The sequence below is a fragment of the Panthera pardus genome, unplaced genomic scaffold, assembly GCF_024362965.1.
Source record: "Panthera pardus isolate Hobbes unplaced genomic scaffold, ASM2436296v1 HiC_scaffold_27, whole genome shotgun sequence".
Classification (NCBI taxonomy): domain Eukaryota; kingdom Metazoa; phylum Chordata; class Mammalia; order Carnivora; family Felidae; genus Panthera; species Panthera pardus.
This window is the reverse complement of record NW_026526843.1, coordinates 91,621,906-91,649,358: the sequence shown is the minus strand read 5'-3', so window position 1 is coordinate 91,649,358 and position 27,453 is coordinate 91,621,906. Positions and strand designations below refer to the sequence as shown.

General features: G+C 40.9%; 1 protein-coding gene across 4 annotated transcripts in view; it reads right to left on the bottom strand.

The window, feature by feature from the left end:
• Window positions 1-27,453, bottom strand: part of RPGR (retinitis pigmentosa GTPase regulator) — a 55,433-nt gene that overhangs the window by 6,176 nt on the left and 21,804 nt on the right. For 3 of the 4 annotated variants that reach the window (XM_053891716.1, XM_019417278.2, XM_053891717.1), the window contains exons 10-17: window positions 26,290-26,475; window positions 24,959-25,130; window positions 19,667-19,764; window positions 19,256-19,321; window positions 16,036-16,992; window positions 6,321-6,434; window positions 5,018-5,075; window positions 3,398-3,486 (exon numbers count right to left, since the gene is read on the bottom strand). In XM_053891716.1, the coding sequence (XP_053747691.1) occupies window positions 3,398-3,486; window positions 5,018-5,075; window positions 6,321-6,434; window positions 16,036-16,992; window positions 19,256-19,321; window positions 19,667-19,764; window positions 24,959-25,130; window positions 26,290-26,475 (1,740 nt within the window). The remainder of the gene's footprint in view (window positions 1-3,397; window positions 3,487-5,017; window positions 5,076-6,320; window positions 6,435-16,035; window positions 16,993-19,255; window positions 19,322-19,666; window positions 19,765-24,958; window positions 25,131-26,289; window positions 26,476-27,453) is intronic. The other variant, XM_053891718.1, reaches the window with a different exon arrangement.

Sequence of the window (27,453 nt, the reverse complement as noted above, 5' to 3'; positions counted from 1 at the left end):
AATAGAAAGCAGGTTTGCTAAGGATAGCAGGGGGCCAAGGGGCATAGACGGGGATCACAAAAAGGCACAAAGAACCTTCCGCCAATAACGGCACTGTTTACTCTCTTGTGATTATGGTTTCATAGGTGCACACACGTCACAACTAACCAAATTATACACTTTAAATATGTGTAGTTTATTATATGTCAATTATACCTCAATAAAGCTATTTTTAAAAAGCAGGGGAGTCATTATTGGGTAGCCTGAGACCGTCTCAGGTTTCAAGCTTGGGAAAAACTGACAATGACAGGACACCGTATGTGTAATCTACCTCGAAGTTTTCTCCTAATACAGAGTAAAGCTAACTGTGTACTTGAGGCGAGTGCTCATCTGTAGCTTGCAATGGATGAACGAAGCATACCATCAGAGAAAAGATAGCAACTAGGAAAGACAAGAATTCACAAGCATGTTTTTTTGGTGGAGAAATTCTCATCTCAGCGTCCTTTACTTATGGTAGTGACAACGGATAAAAAATCTATTGACTGTTAACTGGCATTGGGAGCTATCCAGAGAATCTGGCATGTTCCAGCTACTTTCTGAGGGAAGGCAGTGCATCTTTAACCTCTGAATCTGCAGCCTCTGGCCTTGTGCCTGGCACATTAAGAGATAACCGATTAGTATATGCTAAATAAATACATGAGGGGCGCCTGGGTGGCGCAGTCGGTTAAGCGTCCGACTTCAGCCAGGTCACGATCTCGCGGTTCGTGAGTTCGAGCCCCGCGTCGGGCTCTGGGCTGACGGCTCGGAGCCTGGAGCCTGTTTCCGATTCTGTGTCTCCCTCTCTCTCTGCCCCTCCCCCGTTCATGCTCTGTCTCTCTCTCTGTCCCAAAAATAAATAAAAAACGTTGAAAAAAAAACCCCAAAAAAAAAAAATAAATACATGAATAAACTCATTGTGTAATGTAAAATTCTTCTTAATAGCTGAAAAGTTTATCGTTTTTTTCCTTAGCTACCTTAGATGGAAATTAGGCCGATAACATATTTTTCTTAGTGACTAACTGTGGATCCAAATAATCAGCACTAACTATAGTTTGGAAAAGTAATATTGGGTAATCTCTAGATAGAACAATCACCTAACAAAAGATCTCTGCCACCTGTTAAAATCATAGGTCGTAACTTGTCTACCTGAAACATTCAAAATCACCAAAACAAAATTCAGTGGTGAATTCTGTTTTGTAGGTGCCAAGAGTACAATTCTTTCTTTTCTTTTGTTTTTTCAGATTATCTTTGGGATGTCTAATTACCTGGGGGAATGGGGGGGTGGTTGGAATGCAAAATCTCAAACATATGTTTCTTTTGATATGATTTAATGCATCATTTATTTTCCAAGTTTTAAAAACTGTCTGATTTGTTTGTCTCAGATGGTATAAAAAGGTTAGAGACACTGTAGATTAAAAAAAAAGGTCATGTGGGAATGACTGAAAGAAAATCTCACCTAAATCATCTATTTCCTTTTTAAAATCTGTAGAACAACAGGATATTCTTTAAGTAGGAAATACATTTATTACTGCTTGACTTTTGAAATATGATTTTCATTACTTTCTTTTCTTTAACCAAGGACATATGCATTTACTGAAATACATTTTTCCAGTAGGTGTCAATGAGAATTTAAGCAGAATCCAAGTTTAAGACTGAATTCTTCAACCTGGCACCTGTAGCCCACTATACCCTGGCCTGACCTCACCTCTGTCCCATCCCCTGGTGCTGGCACTAGGGCTCCCTGCTTGGCCTGCTCTGTATGGGAGGCACCACTCTGCTTCCCACAGGGCACTCCTTCCCTGGCTCGGCCCCCTCTCCTAGTCCTTTGTATCCAAATCCCACCGCCTATGGGCAATTGCAACACTTAAGACTGGAGAGCCTGAAAACTTCTCGAAACTCAATCATGTATTCCAGAATACACATTTTCATTTGGTCAGAGGTACGTTTCAAATATTTCTTTCTGCTGCTTCACTTCGCTTTTCCTATTAGGCTCCTCCGTCTCCTGACTCCTTTACTTTTCATCTTGCTCCCTCACATTTCATTTCCTTTTCCAGAGTCTTTTCCTGAGTTCTTATAATTGGAAAAAAGTCTTCACGGGACTGCTGTGTAGTAGAATATCTGGTAAATGTTCTTTTACTAGACAGAGAGTCTAAAAAGTCCCTAACACTTGATCGGATATGCTGATGACACACATTACAATTCTGAGAAGGACAGTAATTCTGGAGTATCCTCTGAGCCAGGTCACAACTCTCTCTTGGATATGATAATCTAAACATAAGGCCATTTTCATCAGGGTAAGATTATTCACCAAGTAATTTTTAGTAAAAGATGACCACAGTGGGACCTGTGCCAGAAGTCACCCTGAAAGTAGTTTCAGAGTAGCCAGAGACAAACCGTCTACTGCTCTAAGGGCTGCCCCTGCTTTTACCTTCACCCTATCCTCTTTCCCACCTCCTTATGTTCTATAGTTCACTGTCCACCAAAATTATTTACTAAGCATTTACCATGTACCAGGGACAGTGCTACCTGCTAAAGATCCATCGGAAAGCAAAACAGAAAATAGTTTCTATCCCATGGAGCAGCAGGCCAGTGGAGAGAGAGACAGTCATAAGGCAAATAAGCATACGCTTAACTGTGCGATCGCCAGTTACGAGAAATACAAAAAAGGATAAGAAAAGGGTGTTATGTGAGAGAACAGTAAGGGGACATAATTTACCTAAGTGCAGCTGGTCACAAAAGGCCTCTATACAGAAGTGACTAACTTAAGCCCAAACCTGAAGGCTGAAGAGGAATTAACAAGGCCTTTCAGTTACCCTTTATCCACATTTCCTCGTAACACTTCTACCCTGAAATGTGGCCTCATGGGTAAAGAAAGTTCTTCTGCAAGTGGAAAGAGTAACTTCCAAAAAGCAGCGGCATCTCCATCAGACTGTTAACAACTTCAGAACAGGTACTCGGCAGGAGAGACTGGAGTAGCTCGTAAGTTCTCCTAAGCATGGGTATCTTGATTTTTGCATTCATCCTCTCTAATTCTCGGTTTTGCCTTACTTTCTCCAGACTCTCATGATGATTATACTCTTATAATTCAAGCAAGAAAGTTCTTTTGCATTATCTTTTACCATAAGTCGAATCAGCATGAATGGGATTACTGAAAGGAACATGCTATTAAATTCTAGCAGGGCAACCTGACTCCGTCTAAAGTCCAGTAAACAGATATGCATGCTAAAATGTGAAACATCACTTGAAATTCTTCACATGTTTTTGGGCCTAAAAACCTCACATTAAGGAGTTAAATTATGTGGATCGCCATATAAAAAGCAGGAGGAGGCAATTCAATACTTTGGTCTTAACACTAAAATGAAAAATAAATTTCACTTACCTTCATTGATTTTTTTAGGTCTTTACTTGTTGATGCAGTGTCTTCCAGGTCTTCTGCAGAACTGCTCTTTGCGTGGCCATACATGCTTCCTACAACAGGATATATTTAGAAATATTTTTTTCTAAGTAATGAGAAGAAGAAAAGTTCTGATGCCCTCAGCGCAACTCCATCAAGCCTGACTTACGGGGTAAATACTAAAGAGGGCGTGACACTGGAGCACTGAACAAGGTCTACAATGCATATTTTCTGAAAGGCTGAGTTCAGGCAAAAAGCCCAGAATGACCTGACCAATGTAGACGTTTGCATGACCAGTACCCAAACACAGCTACAAAGGTAACAGTGTTAGGAAAGACTTCCGGAAAATATAAATTTCCTTTTTTAAATTAAATTCTTTGCACTCAAATGGACATGTTACTTTTTCGTGTTTCAAATTGATCCACAAGTTATACAGCTGGAAAATGATCCTTTTTTTTTTAATTAAAAAAAATTTTTAAATGTTTATTTATTTTTGAGAGAGAGAGAAGAGGGAGAGTGCAAGCAGGAGAGGGGCAGAGAGAGAGGGAGACACAGAACCTGAAGCAGGCTCCAGGCCCTGAGCTGTCAGCACAGGGCCCGATGTGGGGCTCAAACCCATGGACCGTAAGATCATGACCTGAGCCGAAGTCAGACGCTTAACCAACTGAGCCACCCAGGTGCCCCAAAAAATGATCTTTTAAATACACTCATGAAGCACATGCATTCTTTTGATATTATCAACTACTTAAATCTTACTTTTAATTTCTTTTTCACACTTTACATGCTAAAAATACTTACAGATGATAAATATTTTAACATTTTGCTTAAAATATTCTAAAACTTACTACTCTTTCTGCAGAAGTCAGAAGGAAAACAAATATCAAGGGAACTATTCCTCCTTCTGCCTAAGTTCAGATCAGACATCCACCGCTATGAACGGTTATTTTTAATGAGAATACAGCAAAAAGCAGACTTTGATGTGGCGGTGTGGAAACATGATATAGGGGTGGGCTGTACAGCAAAAACAGGTGATTTCGGTGTAGAGAATGTAGGTCTCAAGGGTAACCACAGTCCCCTCTATTCTGTGGCAACTGTTCTCTGACACCAACAGTCAGGCTTGGGGAAGGACCTGTCTTAAATGTCTGCAATAAGATCAACGACTCAGATCTGAGCTCTGGGGAATACATGAGGGGATAACCGGCCGTGGCTCTAGCAATGGGGTCTGGCAGTGCCCATCAGGCATGTAAATTGAGATGTGGGACGAAAGCCTAACTTACTACTACTGATTGAAAAGAAAAAAAGACAGTGAAAAGGCTGTCCTAAACCACTTAACACTGACACACGAGTAGCCATGAGTAATGCGAATATTTTATGTGAAGAAGTTGTAGTGGTTATTCATGAGAACAAATAAGCCTGTGGCACATATTTCTTAGCTTGTTATGAGAGCCAGGTGACAGTAAAAAGGATAAAATAGAATACAGGTGTATAAGCTATAATGACTCAGCGACGGCATACATGTGCACACATGCATGTGTATGTATGTGTGTGTGTGTTAAGGTATCTAGCCCTTTGGAAGCATGCTTTTGAAGTCAAATGTGTTCACACCTTTTGGATTCTCGTTGTATTCACACACAGCCCGTTCCTCTCGGTTGGTTTTCTTGTCCTATAAGCGATAAAGAAACAATGTAATAAAAAACCATAATTGAGATGGCCTAGAAAATGTCATCCTGGTTTTAGGCAAGGGTTCTCAAGTTCGCCTCCAGCTAACAACATAAACAGGCGACTACTGCTTCACTTTGCCGAACTTCTGCCTTAGATGCCGAGTGGTTGCTAATGTCCCTTCTAGCTTAAAGTTCTATGATTACAAAAAGTGGCAGGATCCTACTCAAAGAAGATTCAGGAACGTTAGTTGGTGTATGAATTAGCTCAACATTTTACACTGTCAGACTGGAGTTTGTTCTATGTTAAAGAGTTTTAGGGACCCCCCTACCTGGAGCTCATAAACATTCCTTATAAATCTGTCCCTCCCTCTGAAAGAAAATAGTAATTGCTAGAACATTTTTTTTCTCAGTGAGAGGAACGAGTCTTGAGAAAGAAAATGACCTCTATAGCACAATCCCATTTTGTAAATTAAAAATACATGGACATGAATCAACACACGTTTTAAAAGAGGTACAGACACTGCAACCAAAACTGAATCAATATAGTGTTGTTCAGTTTGGGTTTCTGAATTCCATGCCTGTGAAATTAATCCAGAGCAGTGTTAGCAAATGAATGATTTCAAACCTACCAACTGTCTCCTAGCAGTGTCACTCGTGGACAAAACTGCCAAAAAGAGATGATTCTGGGATTCCTAGCTCTACTCTTAGGCTGACTTTCTTTTCCTCGGTGATAGCGCCTCCTTATCCTCCTATAAATCCTTGCTTCTACACCACATCTGTGCAGAAGTGATCACAGCCTCCAACACTGCTGTGAACAGCTTTCACTTAACACACATACATGTAAAGATACACTTAGTATGTGTGCGCACACACACGTCCCATTTCTGCCACCAGTATAGGGCTCCTAACTTGGTAATTTCATCCTTTCAAGAACCCAGTGTTGAACTTCTCGGTTAATTTCTCAACAGTGTACTATACTGGCCTGTATCAGTTGATTTCCACTCAAGTGGGGATCCGAATGCCACCAAGAAGTGTGGAAAGCGTCAGAAACAAAGTGTGCCTAATTCATAAATCTGCCCAAAGCTTTTCCTACAGCACATGAACAAAGTTATTCAGAGAAGTATTTCTGCTCCCAAAGGAAGTTGGGATCTGCCCTCTGCAGAGACCATGGAACCCACATACTTTCTCTTGGGCAGGATACCAGGATTTAAGCACATATCATCATACCTTTCCAGTGGTGTCAATACCTTTTCAACTGAGTCGTCACTGGCTTCATCTGCAGCAACTTTTTTCTCGCCTTTCAGGTACTCATCAATTTCATCCATGTCCTCTAGCTCTTCGTCTTCCGAAAATTCATGATCCTGTGTCAAAATTGATAATCAGGGAGGAGTTAAGATTTTCTTTTTTAAAAAAAGAGATTTGATATTGCTGTCATAAATAATTTATACTACCTCAAAGAACACACAGAATATGGATTCAAATGCTGAAGTCAAAGAAACAAAACGCTACATAATCTATGACGCATGTCAAGTTACTGTATTACCAGGGCTTTATGCACATCGTTCTATTTCAACATTTTCAATGGCCAGGATTTCCAAAATTCTATCTGCATGTATGACAAGGTTAAACGGGGGAAAAAAATTAAATATGCTTTTTGAGCTGTCTCAAAAGAATGCTTTTAAACTTTAGAGAAGTTAAAAAGCTTTCTACTGTAGCATTATAACATGATCACATCTATATATTATATTTATTTTCCAAAACATAGGGATTTAAAATCACTCCAGGAGTACAGTTCACTGATATTCATGAGAGAGAGTTAAGTATAATTACTTACATTCCAGGAAGAAGATAAAGGGACATAGGCAGTTTAAATGCTCTGCTCTTGGTAATTTAAAGCAGAGGGAAAACCCAAACAGAGGCAGAACTTAGTCCATCTGGCTCCTGTCCAACGAATCCAAATTATAAGATAACCTGTCTATGGATTTGATACACACAGTAAATCATGTAATATTAAGTATAGGCAGAAAAATATTCGTTATGTTCCGAGTAACTTTATTCTATACTGAGATTTTTTTTTTTTTTTTTTTTTTTGCAGTTTCGTATTTTCGGTGGAATACTGCTTATTTTTTGTCATTAAGGGATCAGGCTCCTTACTGGACTTTTTCCCTATGCTTTTCATTTATGCACTTCACTAAAGGCACAATGGCCCCTAAAATAGGTGAGGCAGTAAGTAACTTGTGCCATTTACTCCCATGAAGAATGTTTTTACAAAGTTCACGTGGGCCATACCTGCCTCAGACGATACACACCCTTTATATCCCTTCAACACTGTAACTAGCTTCTTATGGTCACCTTCCCAGTCGCTATTTGGCCAAGGATAAGCTGGACACCCAAAGGAATCTTTTGTGGGTGGTTTGAAAATAATGCTTGTAATTAACTCATCTCTTTTCTGGCAAAAATACAAAATGTGAGAACTCAGGCTAGGGAGAGGATATGTTTAGATTTCACACCTTAGTAACAGACGTAAGTGGCATCCTCAGGCCAGTAGCAAAAAGGGTGTGGCCTAACAGCACTGCCACTAAGGACAAGCAATCCAGAAGTGAAGGCTTGAGATTTAAAAGAGTTTCAGAAGTTGCTCTGGGAGGGCCTGACTTAGGTCAAGCAAAGGTCAGTGCATGTGAGAGGGGAAAGCGGGAGAGGAAAACAGGGTGCCAGGGTAGAGAGCTATATTAAAGGATGCGCTGCACATTTAGGTTGGGTAGGGTTAACTACAAGGTAGCTACCATTTACCAAGAATTTCTAAAGCTTTCTTTTTTTTTTTCCTAAGCAACTTATATTGTATATTATGCCTAGCCATAAGCACATTATGAGTATGTAAAATGATCAAAGACTACTTTGGAGGGGAATGGGAAGCAGGATTACTGGATTTAGGATTGATGGCTGATAGACAGATGTATTCATGAATGTACATAAATGAAGGCCAACTAGAAAAGAACAGTGTTCCTGAGAAGGACAATTTCAGACTGACTGTCTCCCAGAGGGAGGGTCAGTGTGCTGTGTTCCAGCAAAGTCCTCTTCACTCGGAGAGTTCTGCTAGTTTAGCACCTGGGTCAACTCCAGTCATGCCAGTTAACTAAGATATTAATGTAACCATAGGACAATATCATGCGATTATACAAAGGAACATGACATTTTGCCCTATTTCAGAAATAAGCAAAACACTCATCTCTTTTATAATAAACTATAAATTTACTCATTAACTTTATGAAAATCTGCAACAACGAACAACTGCTGGAATGATATCGTCTTCTCAATTTGAGAAAGCTCTTAGAAAACATTTTCACTAGAAATCACATCAAGTGTAGCACGTTGCACTTAAGCACATTGAAAATTAATCTACTCACATCTGGACAACTACTTTAAATCACATACAGTACTTACCTTCAAACCGAAACAATTTAGGAGAGACTGGCAGAACACTATCATTTTACAAAGAGAAAGGGTAAAGTTTAAATACATTCTTGTCACCAGAAGCACATAAGACATAAAGCAGTCTAGGATGGTCAGTGGAAACGCATGTTGTGTTGGGACCACAGTGAAGAAGTGATTAGGCCTGGCTCTCGCAAGAGGACCGTTGTCTCATTGGTCAGACACAACACGGGGAGCTGCAGTCTTGGATCTGGCCCAGGGCCCACACGTTTTACATTTCTTACGGGAAATACCAAGAAACCAAACGTTCCTCGTGAGGTTTCAGCTGGCTTAAGAATACCATCATATCGTATACTTGAAAAACTAGAGGTTGCCATCAGAAACTGGCATAGCGGTCACCCTGGGGGGATGAGAAATGCCTGTAAGAGGGTTGAAGGGGAGCTACTGGGGAGCTGACAGTGTGCTCCTCCTTGATCTGGATGTTGACTATACGAACAGGTTCAATTTGTGGAAAATACACTGAGCTGGACATACATGCATGAGATATGATCTTTTCTGTATATATTATATTCCAATAGTTTTTTAGAAAAGTTTTGAAAAGGCACTGTAAAGTGTAAAATTTTGTGCTACAATTCTGGATTTGTGAGATGCCTCAATGTCATATAGGGCAGACATTTTCCAGCTAGGTTAATAGAGCATTAAACTTTGTACCTACATCATACCAGGTGGGGAAGCATATATCCTAAAAGCTCAATTTCAAGGTTTTTTAGGACAAGAGGGGTTAATATGTAACTTCATGTTTATACTATTATACTACCCTAGAAATCACTGACACAGGAGGAGAGAAGGAAGGGCATTCAATACAAAGACCTAACTACTGCTTCCCAAGCTCTGCTCCACCAATCACGGCCTGAGCAAGGTGCCTAATTAATGTATTTTACAGTTTCTCTGTTAAATGGGAGGATGACACTAGCAACACCTACCTCGGCGGGTTTATATCAAGACTAAAAAGATTATTTACAGAGAAAACAACAAAAGCAAAGGATAAGTATCTGTATATAAATATAAGCAATTTAAAAACATATTTGTGATTGTAAGACTCCCTAGTATACACAGAGGACTATCAAAAAAAAAATCCCAAGATGCCTGGACACCTTTTCACCATAATGTCCCAGATCTTATCATCAGAAAGTAATTCATTCAAAGTGTACACTTATTTGTTCTACCCTCTTAGACATACCCCTTGATTCTTGCCAGGAGCCCAGGGGAGAAGGCAGGGCCTGTCAGGAGCAGGCCAGGATGACACGGAAGTGGAGGGCCACTCTGACTGGGCTGTGGGCCAGTGGTGCCTCAGGTTTCCAAGAGAAGTTTGAAAAACACTGCTTCAGTATAGAATTCCTGGGTATTTCAATGTTGGCAATGGCCTCAAATGTTAAAAAAATCACTGTGTATGCCAAACAAAGTCTGCAGGCCAGATTGCACCTATGGGCTCCCAGGTGGACCTCCAAATTATTGGCTTTGTCACTACTTTATAATCCCTAAACGTTTCCTGCTTTCTATGTACCAAAACCCTGGGCTCATTCCTAACCCAGTATTTTCACCGCCAAATCCATTCCAGTTTGACTCTGACAAGCAGGCCTGCAAAAGTGAATATCATGCCTGGCATACAGCACTTCTTGTTGGTAGGCAGTTGTTATGTGTGGAGTTATTCTTTAACCTATCTTGATAAAAAAAAAAAAAAAAAACAAAAACAAAAAAAAAACATTAGGACACAGGGAAATCTGTTGTCCTGTGACAGCAGTGATGCCTAACTGTGTGAGTACCATCAGCTCTGACCATGCTTCAAATGTTGAGGATGACCCATGGACGGTGTGCATAGTTTCACTCTACCCCATATTTAAGGGTATATTTACCATGATTGCAACTCACTTCATTCCCACAGATCTGTCTTAAGCCAATTTGGGGGGGCAGGGAGGGTAGCTATGTGGTATTTACACAGAAGTCAGGTTCACAGGACTAGACTCACACATATCTGTCAGTGACCTGGAGATGCACGAGGGTAGTTCTGCACCTGACTTGATGGGAGTCAGAGGGGACAGAGTGACACAGGTTACCATTTGCTGAGTACCACTAACACGTTTCATGTGTTAACTATCCAAAGACCCTTCCCTTTATAAAAAGAAATAAGTAAGACTCAGAAAAGTCAAAAAAAAAAAAAAAAAAGAAAAAGAAAAAGAAAACAATAGCTTTTCCAGGTATTCACACAGCTTAATCTGTGAAGGACTGGGGTTTTGAATGCAGGCCTACCAGGTGCCAGGGCCCAGGCTCTTTCCCAGCTCTGCTCAAATAATGTGAAAACCAGAACCGCCACCCTCAGAGCTGTTTCCCCCACGTGCTGAAACTCAGGGCATTGTAGGCTCTTCCTTTTTGATGATAAGCTCACTTCAAGATCCTATGCTTATGTAGCCTCATATAGAGTAATCGCAGGTAAAAGTCTAAGATGGTTTTTCCCACGGCACCGAAGTCCCTGACCCTTTTTCTCTGCAAGGCAGGCTTCCTGGGGATCTCTCTTAGCAGGCAGTGTGGGCTCTTGCCTGGTCTCTGCCAGGCCTCTCCCAGACCTCTCTGCTGCCCTCCACCACTGCTTCCTTGGCTTGGGGGGCGCCTCTCTTTCCTAGAAAGTGTTCCTACCTGGCCTCCTTCTCAGATTTCCCTCGCTCAACCTCTCCGTTACCTACTGATGTTTCCTCAAACTCTGTCTTCAGTTCTCTTCCCTTCTCACACTGTGAGTGCCGCCTCTCACTCAACTCCATGCTTTTAACTCCCCATGGAAGTCGGTAATGCCTGGCCATCTCCCCTGAGCTCCAGGCCCAGACGTGTATCTGTCCGCTGGACACCTCCTGGATGAACAGGGCCCAGCAGGCTCCTGAATCTACCCCTACTCCTCTGTGCTCAGCCTTGGTGAATGGCACACTTCCTACCCAGTTCTTCAAACAGAAACAAGAAAAGCTTGGCCTTTTCCCTCCCTCCAACTTACATCCCTTTACTAAGCCCTCCAATTCTATCCCTGAAGTTCTCTTGATAACACATGTCCCCGACTCTGTCCACACTCTTCTAGGTCAGCCCCTCTTCTGTCTCTGTCTGGTCCCCTAGAGCAGCCTAATTGGCATCCCTAGCTCTGGTCCTCTTCCTCTCCAACCCACCCTCCATACGGCTGCCAGAATGTTGCAAAAGGCCAAATGTGATCATCTTACTCTTGCTGTTTAACAAATTTTATAAACACATAAGGCCCTTTGCCTCCTTATCCAGGACCAAAAGATACTCTAGGCTGCAGTCACACTGAAACACGCTCATGGCTCCCATCAGCCTAGAAAGCCACAGATTTGTTTTCAGATCCTATTTTTCTGTTTGGGTAGTCCTAGCTAAGAACACGGGGGTATTGGGAAATACAAGGGCACTGTTAAGCCACAGTTAGAGGCAGAGCCCGAGGAACTCCTTTTACCTGGTGTTCTTTCAAGCAATCTGTACCTACCTAATGTCCCTGACAGGTAAAAAGGCCACAGGAGTTGGACTACAAGCAGCCCTCATTTCTGGAGATCTACCTGATTTTGGAAAGCTTCTGTTCCCTTTTTGGTGCTTAGGTACACGCTTATTGGTTGAGTGAATCACAGGCACCAAGTATGAAGCCATATGTCAGGCACAACAGAAGGAATGAAGGAAGGAGGAATCAAAGTGCCTTCCTTTACGGCAGTCTTTTATCTTTACATACGTGAAGAGCAAGTTTACCTCTATAATGAAGTAACAGAAGACATTTCATTGCACTCACCTCAAGAGCTGCTATTCAGCGGCAGCAGATGTTTCTGTGGTACTCCTTCATAGCTTACCTTAAACTATTTTTCTGCCAGAGTCCTCACCTGGAACTGTAACTCAATGGACTCTACACACACAACTCACACTGGCCTCAGTAATGATCAGTGATAAATGACAAGAAAAGCTTGATCAACCAGCAGATGGGGATGACAAGGAACAGAACCGATTATTCCAAGCTATTTAACCAAGTACTAACTCACATCTCAAAATGACTAGGCCTGTGCTCTTCTGACCAGAACACCGTGCCTGCACAAGCTACCCTTCCTAAAAGAGCACAGAACATGTTTTTGGCCAGGGCAATGTGAAGAAATGGGCAGGAAATGCTGTTTAAAAGCGGCTCTCTAGACCAGTTCCAATACTGAGATGGGCACGTGGTAAGAACTCCATTTCAGCATTGCTGGCTGATGACGTCTTTGGTGCAAGAAGAATGTCCACACCTTTTACATTAGTAACTTGAGTGCAAGAGTTTCTTTTCTCCCTGAAGGCTTTTCCTTTATGAACTCCTCTTCAATCATCCATCTCACTTAATCATTTTAAGTCGACTTTTCAATAACCACGGTAGGCCCTTGAATTGACAACACAGCACATACACTTGGTCAAAGTACCAACTCTACCTCACTGGCACTTACTGACTGTGGTAGAATTTGGTAGAACCCTGCAATGCCAAATTAGCATATTTGGTTAGTTAGGGGCAGCAACCACGTATCCCTGCAGCTAAAACAAAATCTACAATTGCTCCTAGGAGTTTCTTCTCTTCGTATTCTAGTCTCTCTCCCCAGATTCTTGCTCACGGAGAATCAAATGCACAGAGGATCCCATTCCACAAAATTCACAGGAAGTTTACCATCAAGATCTTCCTTGATAAAAGAAAGTATAAGAAATCCCTAATGCCCAAGATATGGAAGGGACTGGAGCAGTGAATCCATTGAAAATGGAGCTATGAATAAAGAACGATCTGGCTGCATTACACGAACTGAACATTGTAAGGGAAGATTGAATTTACACTAATAGAAATCCAGCCTCTCTAAAATTCAATACATGATGTTAGTTTCTCTTTTCACAAACAATTACTGATGGAATACACTTAATGTTTATTTTACTTGAAACATTCTGACAAGCAATAAACTGAGAATTACAGAACAGTCAGCGAAAAACAGGTTGAGGGTACATCACAGACACTGGGAATGAAGATTCTGACAGTACAGTTAAAGCTCAGAAGTTATAGTTTAGAAATACAGAATGACAAAAGAGACATTAAAGCCGTCCTAAGTTTGTAAGAGTCAAGAACAATATTTTATAGAAACTCAATTAATTTTAAAGTATAATTTTTCTTCCTTAAAAACCTCTTCTGCAAATAACAAACATGATGGGAGTAAATCAGCCTGTTAGAATGAAAGAGTCTGAGAGTTAAAAGGGATTGGAGTTCTATCATCCGATCTACTCCATTTTACACATGAGGAAACCGAAGCCCAGTGGGGAGCTCTGCCTGGGCAATAAATACTTAAAAGTTGTACATACTTCCAGAATAGATGCTTAAGTTCATCTCCATTTCATGAGATACACTGCCAGTTGCCCGGACAGTAACTGAAAGACATCACATTACAACCTGAGCCCTGAATCCAGCTGTCACTTGGTAAACTGTTGCAAAAAGGACACATAAAAGGTAAAAAGACAGCACTACTTTTTAAAAATGTGAATCTTCCATTGTAGCTTTAGAAAGCCCTAAAAAATCTTCAGAAAATCTTATAAAATTATTCTATGTATAGGCAACTTGTAATCAGAGACTGAAAGAAATGTGTAAGAAATGAGATGTTTTCATAGCCCTTAAGGATCTGTGCCATCTTTAAAGGGGCCAGTTTGTATATACAAACGCAATACTCCTATAGTATACTCCTATTTTCCAAATCTGCCCTTAATGAGGAATATATAATGTTAACTATCTGCTATGACCATTTTCTAGTGATAGATTTATAATTTAGAGGGAAAATATACCAAACTATTGGCTTAAGAGGAGCCAAATTTACCAGTGCTTTGTGCTGTCTTAGCAGTCGTTACTGTACCACACATAAAGTGACCATGACATAAAATCAATTTAATACAATGTACTGAGTGCCTATTACGTGTAAAATGTTCAAATTATTTGGCTGGACAATATCAGGTCAAATTTAAAGCTTGTCACTTCAGTTCTAAATAATGTGGCAATACATTGTTCCAGAATTTTTTGGAACCTGGTGGCCCATTTTCTAAAACTTGTTTTGACTGCACTGGCATTTTGAACCTCTGTACCTTGTACTCTTTCCCCTTTTCCTCTGTGTTAGTAGTAAACTTTTTGGGGTGTGCCTTATTTTTGTCATATCTCACAGACCCTTTGATTTTGCTCACTTTGTTGGACTCTCTTCCTTCACCCTGCCTTTCCTGCTTTTCCCTCTCTTCATCTCCTATCTCCTTGTATTTCCCTTCTTCTTCCTCATCGTCCTCTTTGTCTTCTCTCTCCCTCACTCCCCACTCTGCTTCCTCCCCCTCTCCTTCCTCCTCCCCCTCCCCTTCCCCCCCTCTTTCTTCCTCTTCCTCCCCCACCTCTTCTTCCCCCTCGCCTTTCTTCTCTTCCTCCTCCCCTTCCCCCTCTCCTTCCTCCCCTTCTCCCTCTCCTTCCTCCCCTTCCCCCTCTCCTTCCTCCCCCTCCTTCCCTTCCCCCTCTCCTTCCTCCCCTTCCCCCTCTCCTTCCTCCCCTTCCCCCTCTCCTTCCTCCCCCTCCTCCCCTTCCCCCTCTCCTTCCTCCCCTTCCCCCTCTCCTTCCTCCCCCTCCTCCCCTTCCCCCTCTCCTTCCTCCCCTTCCCCCTCTCCTTCCTCCCCCTCCTCCCCTTCCCCCTCTCCTTCCTCCCCTTCCCCCTCTCCTTCCTCCCCCTCCTCCCCTCCCCCCTCTCCTTCCTCCCCCTCCTCCCCTCCCCCCTCTCCTTCATCCTCTTCCCCCTCCTCCTCTCCTTCCTCCCCTGCTTCCCCCACTTCTTCTTCTTCCCCTTCTCCCTCTCCTTCCTCCGCTTCTCCCTCTTCTTCTTCCCCTTCACTTTCTCTTTTCTTTCCTTCATCCTCTCCTTCCTCCTCTCCAACCTCCTCCCCTTCCTCTTCCCCTTCCCCCTCTTCCTCCACCCCTTCTTCCTCTTCTTTCTCTGCTTCTCCCTCTCCTTCCCCTTCTCCTTCCTTCCCTTCCCCCTCTGCTTCCTCCTCTCCTTTCTCTGCTTCTCCCTCTCCTTCCCCTTCCTCCTCCTCCTCTTCTTCTTCCCCTTCTCCCTGTCCTTCCTCTTGAGCTTCTTCCTCTTTCCTTTCTCCCTCCTCCTTGCCTTCTTTCTCTTCTTCCTCTTCCCTGTCTTCTTCCCCTTCTCTCCCCTCCCCTTCCTTTTCATCTCTTTGCCCCTCCCCTTCCCCTATCTCTTTATGGTCTTGCTCCCTCTCCCTTTGGTCCTGGTCCTCCTCCTCTTCTAGGTCTTTCTCTCCCTTATCCAGGCTCTCTGTTTCTCCTCTTCCCTCGTCTTCCTCCTCTTCCCCCTCCTCACTCTGACTCTGTTCCACTCCAGAATTTCCCTCCCGCTGGATTCCCCCCTCACCTCCAGCTTCAGGCACATCCTCCTCCACCTCTCCCCCTGCCTTTCCCTTGCCCTCACTCACCTCAGTTCTGTCTTTAAGGTCGTCTGACAGGATCTCTATTTCCTTCTCCTCTTTTCCTTCGGGCACCTCCACATTTTCCTCATTTGCATCTACCTCTTGCTTCTCTATTTCACTTCCTTCTGACTCCTCTGTGCCTTCCTGCTCCTCTGGGATCTCTGACAAGTGCCCAAAGTTAAAATTATATTTTGCGATGAATGTGGACATTTTGTGTTCAGTCTCTTCCTCGTGTCTTTGTTGAATAAATTTCCTGCTATACCACAAGTCTTGGTCAGTTTCCACTTCATCATCCTCTTTCTCTCCGCTACTAAATTCTACTGACTCGGGCTGCTCAGAGCCATCAGTGATACCTTGCTGACTTGAACTTTCTCCTTCCATGTAACTGTCTGACTCTATAGATTCTCTTTCACTGTCAAAGATCACGTCTTGCTTGTTCCTCTTACTGTCCTTAACAAAGCGTTCACTCTCTTCATCCTCAATATCCACATCTCTATTTGGTAAGTCGTCAAAGAACATATTCATATATCTTAAATTCTCTTCACTTTGTCTCATATCCTTCAGACCTGCCATTTCCGGCAGCTCAGCTCCTCTCTCAGACACTGCTTCTTCCGTTTCTGAGTCCTTCAGACTTTTGCCTCCATCGCTTTCCCGTTCTATCTCTCTACCATCAGGTGGGTAAATACCGTGCTTGCTCTCACATCTAAATATCTCTTTGCGCACACCCTCGGCATGGGTGTCGGCCTGAGGCCCCGGCTGGCCCCACTCCTCGCCTAAGTCCTCATATGAAAACGCGCGCCCAGTCCCAGGTACTGGCAGCATGTACGTTCCCTTTGCCACCAGCTGTCTATATACTTTCCCCTCTTTCACCGTTCTGGACGTCTCTTCACTTGCACGCTCTTTACTACCATCATTTTCAAAGTGAGCTGTATGCTGCTCCAGTTTCTCGACTGTTTCTCGTTTCTGCAAATTTTGTGAAATAACTGTCATAGGACTGTTAATTGACAAAGGTTAACTTATCTGCTACAAAACACCGCCAAGATTCTGCATCACTCTTAAGTGTCGCTGGCAGAATAAAAAGCGTCCAGTTGGACCAGATGCTTTGCTCAGATGTCGCTTTCTCTAGAGATGATTTACGCTACTCTCTAAGTCTACGGGGCAACCGGTTCTGCTGTGGTACCGTGTCTCTGCGTCTAACCTGCACATTCTTACCACCTGCTTCCATTTGGCCGTTACTCACACAGTACCATCGATATTTCTTCTCTACCCCTTTTCTCATCCTGAATCAATTCTCAAATGGAGTACACTTCCAGACTGATTCTGCAGAATACTGTTAAAAATGTACACTTCTCTTCCATGCAATGCAACTACCTTCCCTAGTATTTTAATTGTCAAACTGTGATTGGTCTTTTGATTCCATGAACTTCCCAAAACAAAATAAATGAAAATGTGAAATTGTTACAAAATAGAAAAAATGAATAGCTTATCTCTACAAGAAAAATCTGAAATGAAAACAACAAATCTTCTTATCCACATACTAGATAATAATATCTTTCTTTTCAAAACAATTCTTTGGGTTTTCAAATTTTTAACCCTTTCCTTTTATCTATTGTATTCTTTAATTATAAAAACTTGCATATGTAAAAGAAACCACTATGAGGAAAAAATACTTCAGGTAAAATGTAAGATTTTTATAAAAGCTATGAAACTAAACATTGTGACTCAAATGATACATTAAGAATATGAAATTAATTTCCTGCTGGACAAAATAAGGTAAAAATCAAATTGTTGGCCTAAATTCTACAAGCTAACGAATTGAAATATTCGATGAATTCAGCTCTCTGGATTGTAAAATCTCATGAAATCAAGTTTTAAAAATTGGCATGAGTGCTAGGCCTAGGAAGAGGTCATTTTTTTTTGCTTAAAAAATTATTAAAACAGCACAAGTTAAAAATTAATATGTGGAAACACTAAAATAAATCTTTTTCTGTTCACTAGAATAGGTCTTGTCAGGCTTCTGCTTAAAAGGACTACGTGTATAAAATATATCTCAGTTTAAAAGGAAGTGCTTTCCTTTTCTGTTTGTTCTCGGTCCTATTTACAAAGTCACAATTCTTTCCAGAGCCCTAAAGAGAGACGGAGGCCCAGATGCCAGAAATGATTTCTACATGCATGTGTCTTTATTTCCCTAGTACAGTAAGGCAGCACGGAAGAGGAGAGCCTCGAGTCTAAAAAAAGGAAGAAAATACATAGAAAAGATATCTGCATGGAAGTATAGTCAGTCAACATTCGCTGGGCTTCCTCGGTGTATTACGACAACAACTCTCCCATATTCAAAAGGAATGTTGTTATTGGCCAGGCCTCTCAGCAAACTAGAGATAAGACTAAATGAAGACTGGCACTAAATTTTTATAATTCAGTGAGACTCTCTTGCATTTTGGTTAAGGAGTTTTAGTTTATTAATGTGGCAAAGGCACTGGAAATGGAAATGAAATGTTTTCTATAAGCCTTCTTCCTTCAATTTATATTTCTCCAATTTACTTTTCTAATCGCCAAACCCCTCTCCTCCTTTCACCTCACTGGTCCTCAAAGCCAGGAGAAGCAAAGGATTTTAGGGCAGGCCTTTATCTTGACAGGGCTGTGAAAACCAGGCTATCCCTTCCTTTTGCTATTCATTTGTTATTCATTAAAAGCGTCCCTTTATCACCCAAGCATGGTTTCTGATTAATTTCCAAATGTTTAATTCTGTTTTTATGCTAGCAATTCCTTGACAGATTAAAACCCATTCCACACATTGGAAAAGCAATTATCAAATATTTTCACTAAAACCAGCAAATTTCAGAGCTAGAAAAGACCTTTTAGGTCAGCATGGTAACTCAACCAAAGTCCTACTCAACCCAAGTCTGAGAATTGTTCTGATAAACAGTAGCCTCTTCCAGTATTTAGGAAGTGCTGTAATAATCCTTTGCTTTGATGATAAGAAAATACTGCTATTAGACTTGTTAGTGATACCAATGAAATTCTGTCACCCTTTCTGCACCACAGGAAATATATTCCAACAGAACAGACCCAAATTGAGGCTATCTACAATGTATTCCTGTGTCTGTTAAAATCTAAACTAAATGAATACTTATCTTTCATGTGTTCTTTCTAGAAACCTTTCAACAAAAAATGTAATTTGAACTGTTCTTACCCACAATAATGAAAATAAGTCTCCATATTTTACCTTTTGTTTTTGAACTGGTGATAATTTTAATGACTTTTCATTGGAATTCAGGCTCATCATATGTGTCTGAAATAAATAAAAAAATATGTTCTAAAAAGAATACCATGTATAGAATTACACATTTACACATTTTAATGTATATATGAAATTAACACAAAACAGTTCAGATAGTAATATAATCAACTCTCAATTGCATACTAATGTTATGAGGACTGAAAGTAATTGTATTTGTATGAAATCTGTACCTCAATAAAATAATGTGTAACATAAAAATAACAAGCAAAATGAAAACAAAACCAAAATCAAAAGCTTTTGTGATGCATTTAACAGTATAGGAAGTATACACACATATGAATACATGATGAACTAAAATTCAAAGAAATCTATATAGATAAATAAGAAAACTATTACCATATTTAAAACATCAGTAGTTTCTCCAAGGCTTTCTGAATCTGTTGCTGAAGAAATGTCTGTCTCTTTCTCTGTGGTCATTTTATCTTGAAAATAATCTGATTCAAAGGGAAAAGGGAAAACCAGATTTCAATGGAAAACTGAAAGACAACTAGATAACAAATTATTCCATAATGTAAAGTGCAGGCATAATATTACTAAAGTCCTTTAACTTCATGTTTAGGGAACTGAACAGAATTCATTCATAGTGATAACAGGTTTTAAAGTCTCTTTCTGAAAGTTGAAAGGTTTTGATGCTGATGATAACAACTGCTACATTCATATGAACGGGCAAATACTATTCCTTTGGGAGATGTACTACCCAGGTATCAAGCACTGTGACAGCCAGTCCCTAAAAGGGGCCCCAGTGACCCACATCCTCCTGGTATGTGTGCCCTTGTGTTGTTCCCTTCCACATTTTACCAGGCTGATCTGTATGGCCAATAAAATAAAGCTGACATAATTGTAATGTCAATGCAGTTTACATCTTGGTCCCCCTGCCCCGTCTTTCTCTCTTGCATCCCTTTCTCTGGGGGAAGCCATGCTAGGAGCATTCCTAGGGAGAAGTCCACATGCTGAGGAAGTAAAACCTCCTGCCAATCGCCACATGAGTGAACATGGAAGAGGATCCTTCGGCCCCAATTGAGCCTTCAGATGACTACAGCCCCATCTGACAGCATGATTGTAACTGCAGGAAACACTCTGAGCCAGAACCCCTCAGCTGGGCTGCACCTGGATTCTTGGCCCTCACAAACTCTTAGATAAGTTTTAAGGTCACTTGTTATGTAGAAAAAGATAACTAGTACAAGCACCTACAAACTTGCATGGAAAACTGTAAGGTTATTACATCATAAAGCAGATCATTAAAACTTATGAGCTTGGGGCACTGGGTGGCTCAGTCAGTTAAGCGTCCGACTTCAGCTCAGGTCATGACGTCACGGCTCGTGGGATCAAGCCCCGGGTCGGGCTCTGTGCTGACAACTCAGAGCCTGGAGCCTGTTTTGGATTCTGTGTCTCCCTCTCACTCAATGCCCCTCCCCCGCTCATACTTTGTCCCTCCCTCTCTCTCAAAAATAAACACCAAAAAAAAAAGACTTATGAGCTCTACTTGACCTTACATTTTTCTCATTTACTCTGCCTGCATTTAGCACCTGTATACATATTTGAGAGGAACTCCTGAATGAAGTCTTCGCTGAAAACACCAGTCCCCACTGATCTGTCCCTTGTAAATACATTCAATTCAAATGAGCAAATAACCAGTTTGTGCTTATTCCACGTGAGGTACTATGCGGGAGATAATCAACTTAAGTAACTACTATTTCTTAATGAACTTACAGTCTAGAAGGGAATATAAAATATGTGATATATTGGCATGAGAAATCACACCCAAATGTTGGGAATCAGGAAATATTTCACTGAGGAGGTGCAGGGAAGAGTGAGCAGAATTCTGAGAGGAGTAGATGAAGTGGGCAGAGAAGAAAAGGAAGCCCAGCGCTAAGAGAAGTGGCAGAATGACTTGTAATGAAGGCTTTCCATGTGCTGGGAGCGCACGCCTTCATACATGTTGAGTGACCTCCATGACAACAAGAGAGGTAAGTAGTGTATCTCCGTTTCACAAATTATTAAGTGCCAAGTGTCAATGTCAGGTCTGTCTTGACTTCACAGCTTTTCCGCTAAGTCTGACTGTGAAGAGCTCAGTTTGATCAAGATTAGGAGCTGGTAAACTATTTCTGTAAAAGGCCACATAGCAAACATTTTAGGCCTTGTGGCCATATAGTCTCTGTCCTAATGACTCAAACGCTGCTACTGTAGTGGAAAAGCAGCCATAGGCAATACATAAAGGAATGGCACGACTGAGTTCCAATAAAACTTTACTTACAAAAATAAGCAGCTGGCTAGATTTGGCTCATGAGCTGTAGATTACAGACCTGTGACCTAAATTAAGGTTATAAGAAAAAGACTATTGACAGATGAAGCTAGAAAAGCATGTTGGGAGTTATATGGGGAAACTTACACTTAATTAAAAAAATATTAGGGATTCTCACAAGACACTGGAACAGACAGGAAATGAACTGTGCCTGAGGAAGGTTAACATAGGAAATGCTAAGCAGGATAGTTTGGAGACGGCAGAGAATGGAGGTTTGGAAAAGAGACAGTAGATCATTTAAGCTTTGCCTTATACCTGACTGAGAAAATAGAAGTCATCAGACCTGATCTGCCTTATCTTCCCACCAACAAATGGACACATTTACCTCCACTTTCCTGTTAAAATATAGGATGTGTCTTTCCTCTTATCAAAGACTGCTCGGTATGCCAGCCCCACTCTCCTCAAGAGTTTTGCACTTTGGGGATTATCGCTCTCGTGTGCTACCAATCCATCTGGGACTAGTGGCTCGTGTCCATTAGCATACAAAAATGCTCTAACATTTTCCATTGACCCCACATCTCCCTCTAACTGCCAGCCCTTTTCTCCACTCCTCTTCATGACTAATATGCAAAAGGGTTATCTACACACCCCATCTCTTCACTTCCTCATTTCCCATTCATGCCTCAACTCTAAACACTCTGGTTTCTGCCCTCATCTTCCCCTGGAACTACTTGTGTCAAGATCACCGGTGTTCTCCACGATGCCAGATCCATGGGATGCTTCTTTGAGCTTTTTCCATGACCTCTGAGCAGTACTTTGAATTCAGGACCCTACTCTCTCTTGATTTCCCTCTTACCCTACTGGCTGATGGAGCTTCTCTGCTGGCTCTTCCTCCCAAACACTCTAAATGTTAGATGTTTTTAGGGCGAAATCCTGGGCTCTCTTCTCTAGCTAGTAGGTGATTCTATCTATCAGGTGATTTCACCAAGTCCCATGGGTTGCAAATACCATCTCTGTGTTGTCTGGGTTCCAAAGTTCTCTCTCTAGTTCAGACCTCTCTTCTGAACTTTAGGCTTGCATCTTCAACTGCCTGCTCGATATTTCTGCTTCAATGTCTCACAGGTATCTCAAACTCAATTTTTAATTTTTCCTTCAAGCTTGCCAACCATCTTCTTGCCTAGGAACCATCCTTGATTCTTCCCTTTCCTTCACATCTATGTGTAATCCATTAATAAGGTTGGCAAATCCAGTTAGTTCTGTCTAAAATGTATGTCCAATCTGCCCCCTTCTCTCCATCTCCACAGCAAACACCTTGGACCACACACTGATGTCTCCTGCAAAAGGCTGCTAAATGTTCTTCCTACTTTTGGTCTTTCCTCCCTACAATCCATACAGAGGCAAACAGAGCATCTTAAAATGTAAATTGGATTGGAGCACATCACTCCACTGTTTAAAACCCTTTAATGACTTTCTATTGCACTTAAGAAAAACACTCAAATAAAATAGGCTTCTCACAGCCTATAAAATCATGAATACTTTCCCATTCTTTCTTCAGCATTTTTCTAGCCTTTTCCCCACTGTCTAGCTCCAATGGTCTTCCTTCCTTTTCTTATAAACTGCCTCCAAACCTTTGCCTACATTATTTTCCTTGCCTAAAATGCATATCATTCTCTCTCTTCATGTGGCTGTCTTTCTTATTCTTTATGTTTTAGCTTAAATGTCACCTTCTCAGCAAGATCTTCCCTGACCTTTCTACCTCCCCGATAAACACTGAAGTCTGCAAATAATTTAGAAAAAGTCACATTATATGTTAGACATAACTTTCAGAATACTTTGTAGACACTTTTAGCAAACAGCCACAAAAAGATAAGGGATCACTTTTCTTTTGGATCTAGCTACAAAACTCTGTACATGTTCACATTCAAATCTCTTAAGGTAGGAAACGACTTCCCCCAAACTGTAAACTTCTCTTTTCCTTGTACACACTGTTGTCAGACTCGGCTTTTTCCATGCACAGGACAGAATGGTGCCAGTGATTCTTATCTCAAAAGGGATCATACAAAAGTTGTGTGTGAGATGCAAGAAACCAGCTCCTTACGAAGGTCCTGGTTGTAGATAATATTCTATTCTCATGGCGTACAATTCTTGCTTTTATGACCTCAACTTCTGTCTAGGTTCTTGATCCCAAAGACACTACAAATTCTCTGTGCCATGGTTCTTAATTCCAGATGCCCAAATTATCTTAATTCCAAACCTACTGCTTACTCTGATCTCTTGGGTCCTGGATTCTTACCCTGCCCCTACTATCCATGCACATTCCCTGCAGTAACATACATACCCTCTTAAGATACACAAATACCTGTAAACAAAACTACTTAGAAGAGGACTACATAGCCAAGGAGCTGGGATTACAATTTAAAACATTAAATGGGGGTGTCTGGGTGGCTTAGTCAGTTAAGCATCCGACTCTGATTTTGGCTCGGGTCATGGTATCATGGTTCGTGAGATCAAGCCCCATGTCGGGCTCTGCACTGACAGCACGGAACCTGCTTGGTATTCTTTCTCCCCTTCTCTCTGCCCCTCCCCTGCTCGCGCTCTCCTTCTATCTCAAAATAAATAAACGTTAAAAAAATAAAACATAAAATGTATATCTAACAGGCAGTGAGGTAGAGGTGTTAATAATAACCAAGACTATACTTACAAAGAGGTTCCTAGAGGTGCTAGGCTCAATGCTAAGTATTTTATATACCGTATCTCATTTAATCTCAATCACTCTCTAAAGAAGTATTAGACTCATCTCAAAGATAGGGAAACTAAGTCTCAGAGAAATTAAGTAACTTTCCCAAAGTAAATCACACAGTCAATAAATGTCAGAGCGGACATCCCACTCCGGGTCAATTGGACCCCATACCCCATGCTCTTAACCACTATGCTATACTATCTAAACGCAGGACTTCACATAGGTCCACCAGAAGACTAGTATTCGAATCCTGCTCACTTCATTTATAAGCTGAGTGGCTGTGACCAAGTCACTCAGTCTCTTCAAACCTTGCATTTCTTATCTATAAAAATAACAAATTTATTAACTCCCACCTATTTCATGGAATTGCTTCAGGATTTAAAGGAGATGATATAAGAGAAGGTACTATGTGTATTATACATTGCTCTATAAAAATACGCTGCTATTGTTACACGGGATTTCTAGGGTCACTTATGATGCTCTGTATTTGTAAGAGTATTCCTGGACTTGAGCTCAGATAAGAGATGTCAGCCTCTAACTAGGAAGACAATTTAACTAATTGACAAAAACATCTTAAGATAAACATGAAAACAACAGAAATAAAAGGTACATTTCTTGTGTGAGCCTGCAGAGTATCAGATGTTACCTGGTTCCATTGGCTGCATGAGGTCTTCATCTTCAGGTATCATGGTCTCTGGCAGATTAATTGCAGACATATGGAAAGGAACCGGAATGGGGTAAAAGCAAACAGGTGGCACAGGATTCCCTTCAAGTGGAGGTAGTGTTCGTGTTATTCGAAAAGAGTCAGGCGATTTCTCCTTTAAAATAAACAGGTTAAATAAACAGAGGATGTTTTTAATATTGATATAAACTGTTCTCCAGTTGCTAAACATATTTAAGAAAGAGACTTCAAAGTTACCCACTGTCCCACATTCATTTTTAAATAATCCCCAAGAACTCAAAAATGTTTTGTTCTGTTATCTCTGTATCTAAATTGCTCTAAATTGTTAAATTAGAAGCCTGTTTTTCACATGATGGGGAAAAGCGTATATGTATTTTCTCTGCTAGGAAACAAAAAATCAGTCATGAGGCCTAAACAAAAAGAGTAACTCCAAAACACTGATATTTCTCAATCTTTCTATATATGCTTTTTCATAACAAAAAGTCAAACTTAACCTTTTTACTTCAAAAGGAAAATGTTTTGGAACTTAATTTTTATTTATTTATTTATTTATTTTAATATATGAAATTTATTGTCAAATTGGTTTCCATACAACACCCAGTGCTCATCCCAAAAGGTGCCCTCCTCAATACCCATTGCCCACCCTCCCCTCCCTCCCACCCCCCATCAACCCTCAGTTTGTTATCAGTTTTTAAGAGTCTCTTATGCTTTGGCTCTCTCCCACTCTAACCTCTTTTTTTTGGAACTTAATTTTTTTAAAAAGGAATGTCTCCTTTAAAATTATTTGACATTTTCTTTTTTTTAAATATTGTTATTGAAATAATCATTTTAAAGCTGAATGAGAACCTTTAAATCTCAATGAGAAAGAACACTCCCTATCTCGAACGGAAGTCCTTATTTCTGTTTCTTACATTTCATTGTTTATAATGGATAACCTTCCACAGCTCACGAGGTATAGCCAACAGATAAAAAGCAAAGTAGAATCAATGCACATAGAGGTGAGAAAACAATTCAGCATTCAACGTGAAAAGCTGAGATAGGCCTCTAAAAGGACGCTTTGTATTCCTTGCTTTGTATCCACTCTCGGTAAGTCAAGGTTATCCATGATCATTTGAATTTTCTCATTTGTGTGTGTAACAGCTTAACTCTGAATTTGCTTCAAGTTTGTAAGCCTGAAACTCTAACCATTTTATTTTGTAAATCTGTCTTAAAAGACCCTTCTTTGATTTAAAAAGAAAATGAATTTTTTTGTTTTCTTTGTAGTGCCATGATATAGAATTGGCCACAATTTGTACCCTCTCTCGTCGCCGCACACGTGCTGATAGAGTTGTTTGCAAAACATTTCCTGAGTTCAGATCGCTGAGGGGCAGAGAAGCCGCTGCATGGAAGCAAGCATCCTTAACTTCCTCTAACTCAATTTCTTCTGTCCCACCAAGTCTCGGAACGGCAAAAACTAGCATGTGACATCCACCACAAGACACCTGCAGCATAAAACCACAGATAAATCAATCAACACTGGCTTCAAATGCAAAGGGGTTTTTAACAGTTGGCAGCCACAAGACGTTTACTTAATGGTAGACTTCCTAGGTAGTCAGTCAGTCAGTCTGCCCCCCTCCCAAGTTACATACGCACACACGGATGGCAATATATATATAATTTAAACACTGCAATTGAAAATGAGAACAAGTTTAACGTACCATTTTACTTCCAATTTTATAGAGTATAGAGAAAAAAACTATTTGGCACATTACATTTCTCCTAACTAGTTAGAAAACGTTATTTTAATTTGGGAGCAACACTAACACCTTGAAAAAATTACTCCGAGAAGTTCTACTTAGAAAAAAGTGATCCAAGCATAAATCAGTCTCTTGGGGAAATTAAATCTCCAAACCTTTTTCTTTACATGAACACTTTTTTTATTTTAATGCTTCAAAGTCCTTAGAGTGAAAGGTAAGCATGCACAATGGTGCAACAATGAAAAATGAAACCAACATCCAAAGGATTTTCAGAAATAGCTGATTTTCAATAAAATGCCTAAACCACCATTGTGTAGCATTTGCAAGACACAGATTTTTAGTGTCTTTATAGTGTTCAACGTGGTGGTTATAAGAATAGCATACTCTGAACCTTTACTTCATAATATTTTGAAATTATTATTTCTTTTTTAATGTTTACTTATTATGCTGAGAGAGAGCACCAGCAGGGGAGGGTCAGAGAGAGGGAGACACAGAATCCGAAGCAGGCTCCAGGCTCCAAGCTGTCAGCACAGAACCCAATGTGGGGCTCCAACTCAAGGACCACGAGATCATGACTTGAGCCAAAGTCGGACACTTAACCGATTGAGCCACCCAGGGGCCCTGAAATTATTATCATTTCAAATAAGACTCAGTAAGATCTAATTCAACAAATATTGACAGTGGACTACTGTCAGATACTCTGCTGGGCGCTGGCAGAGGCCA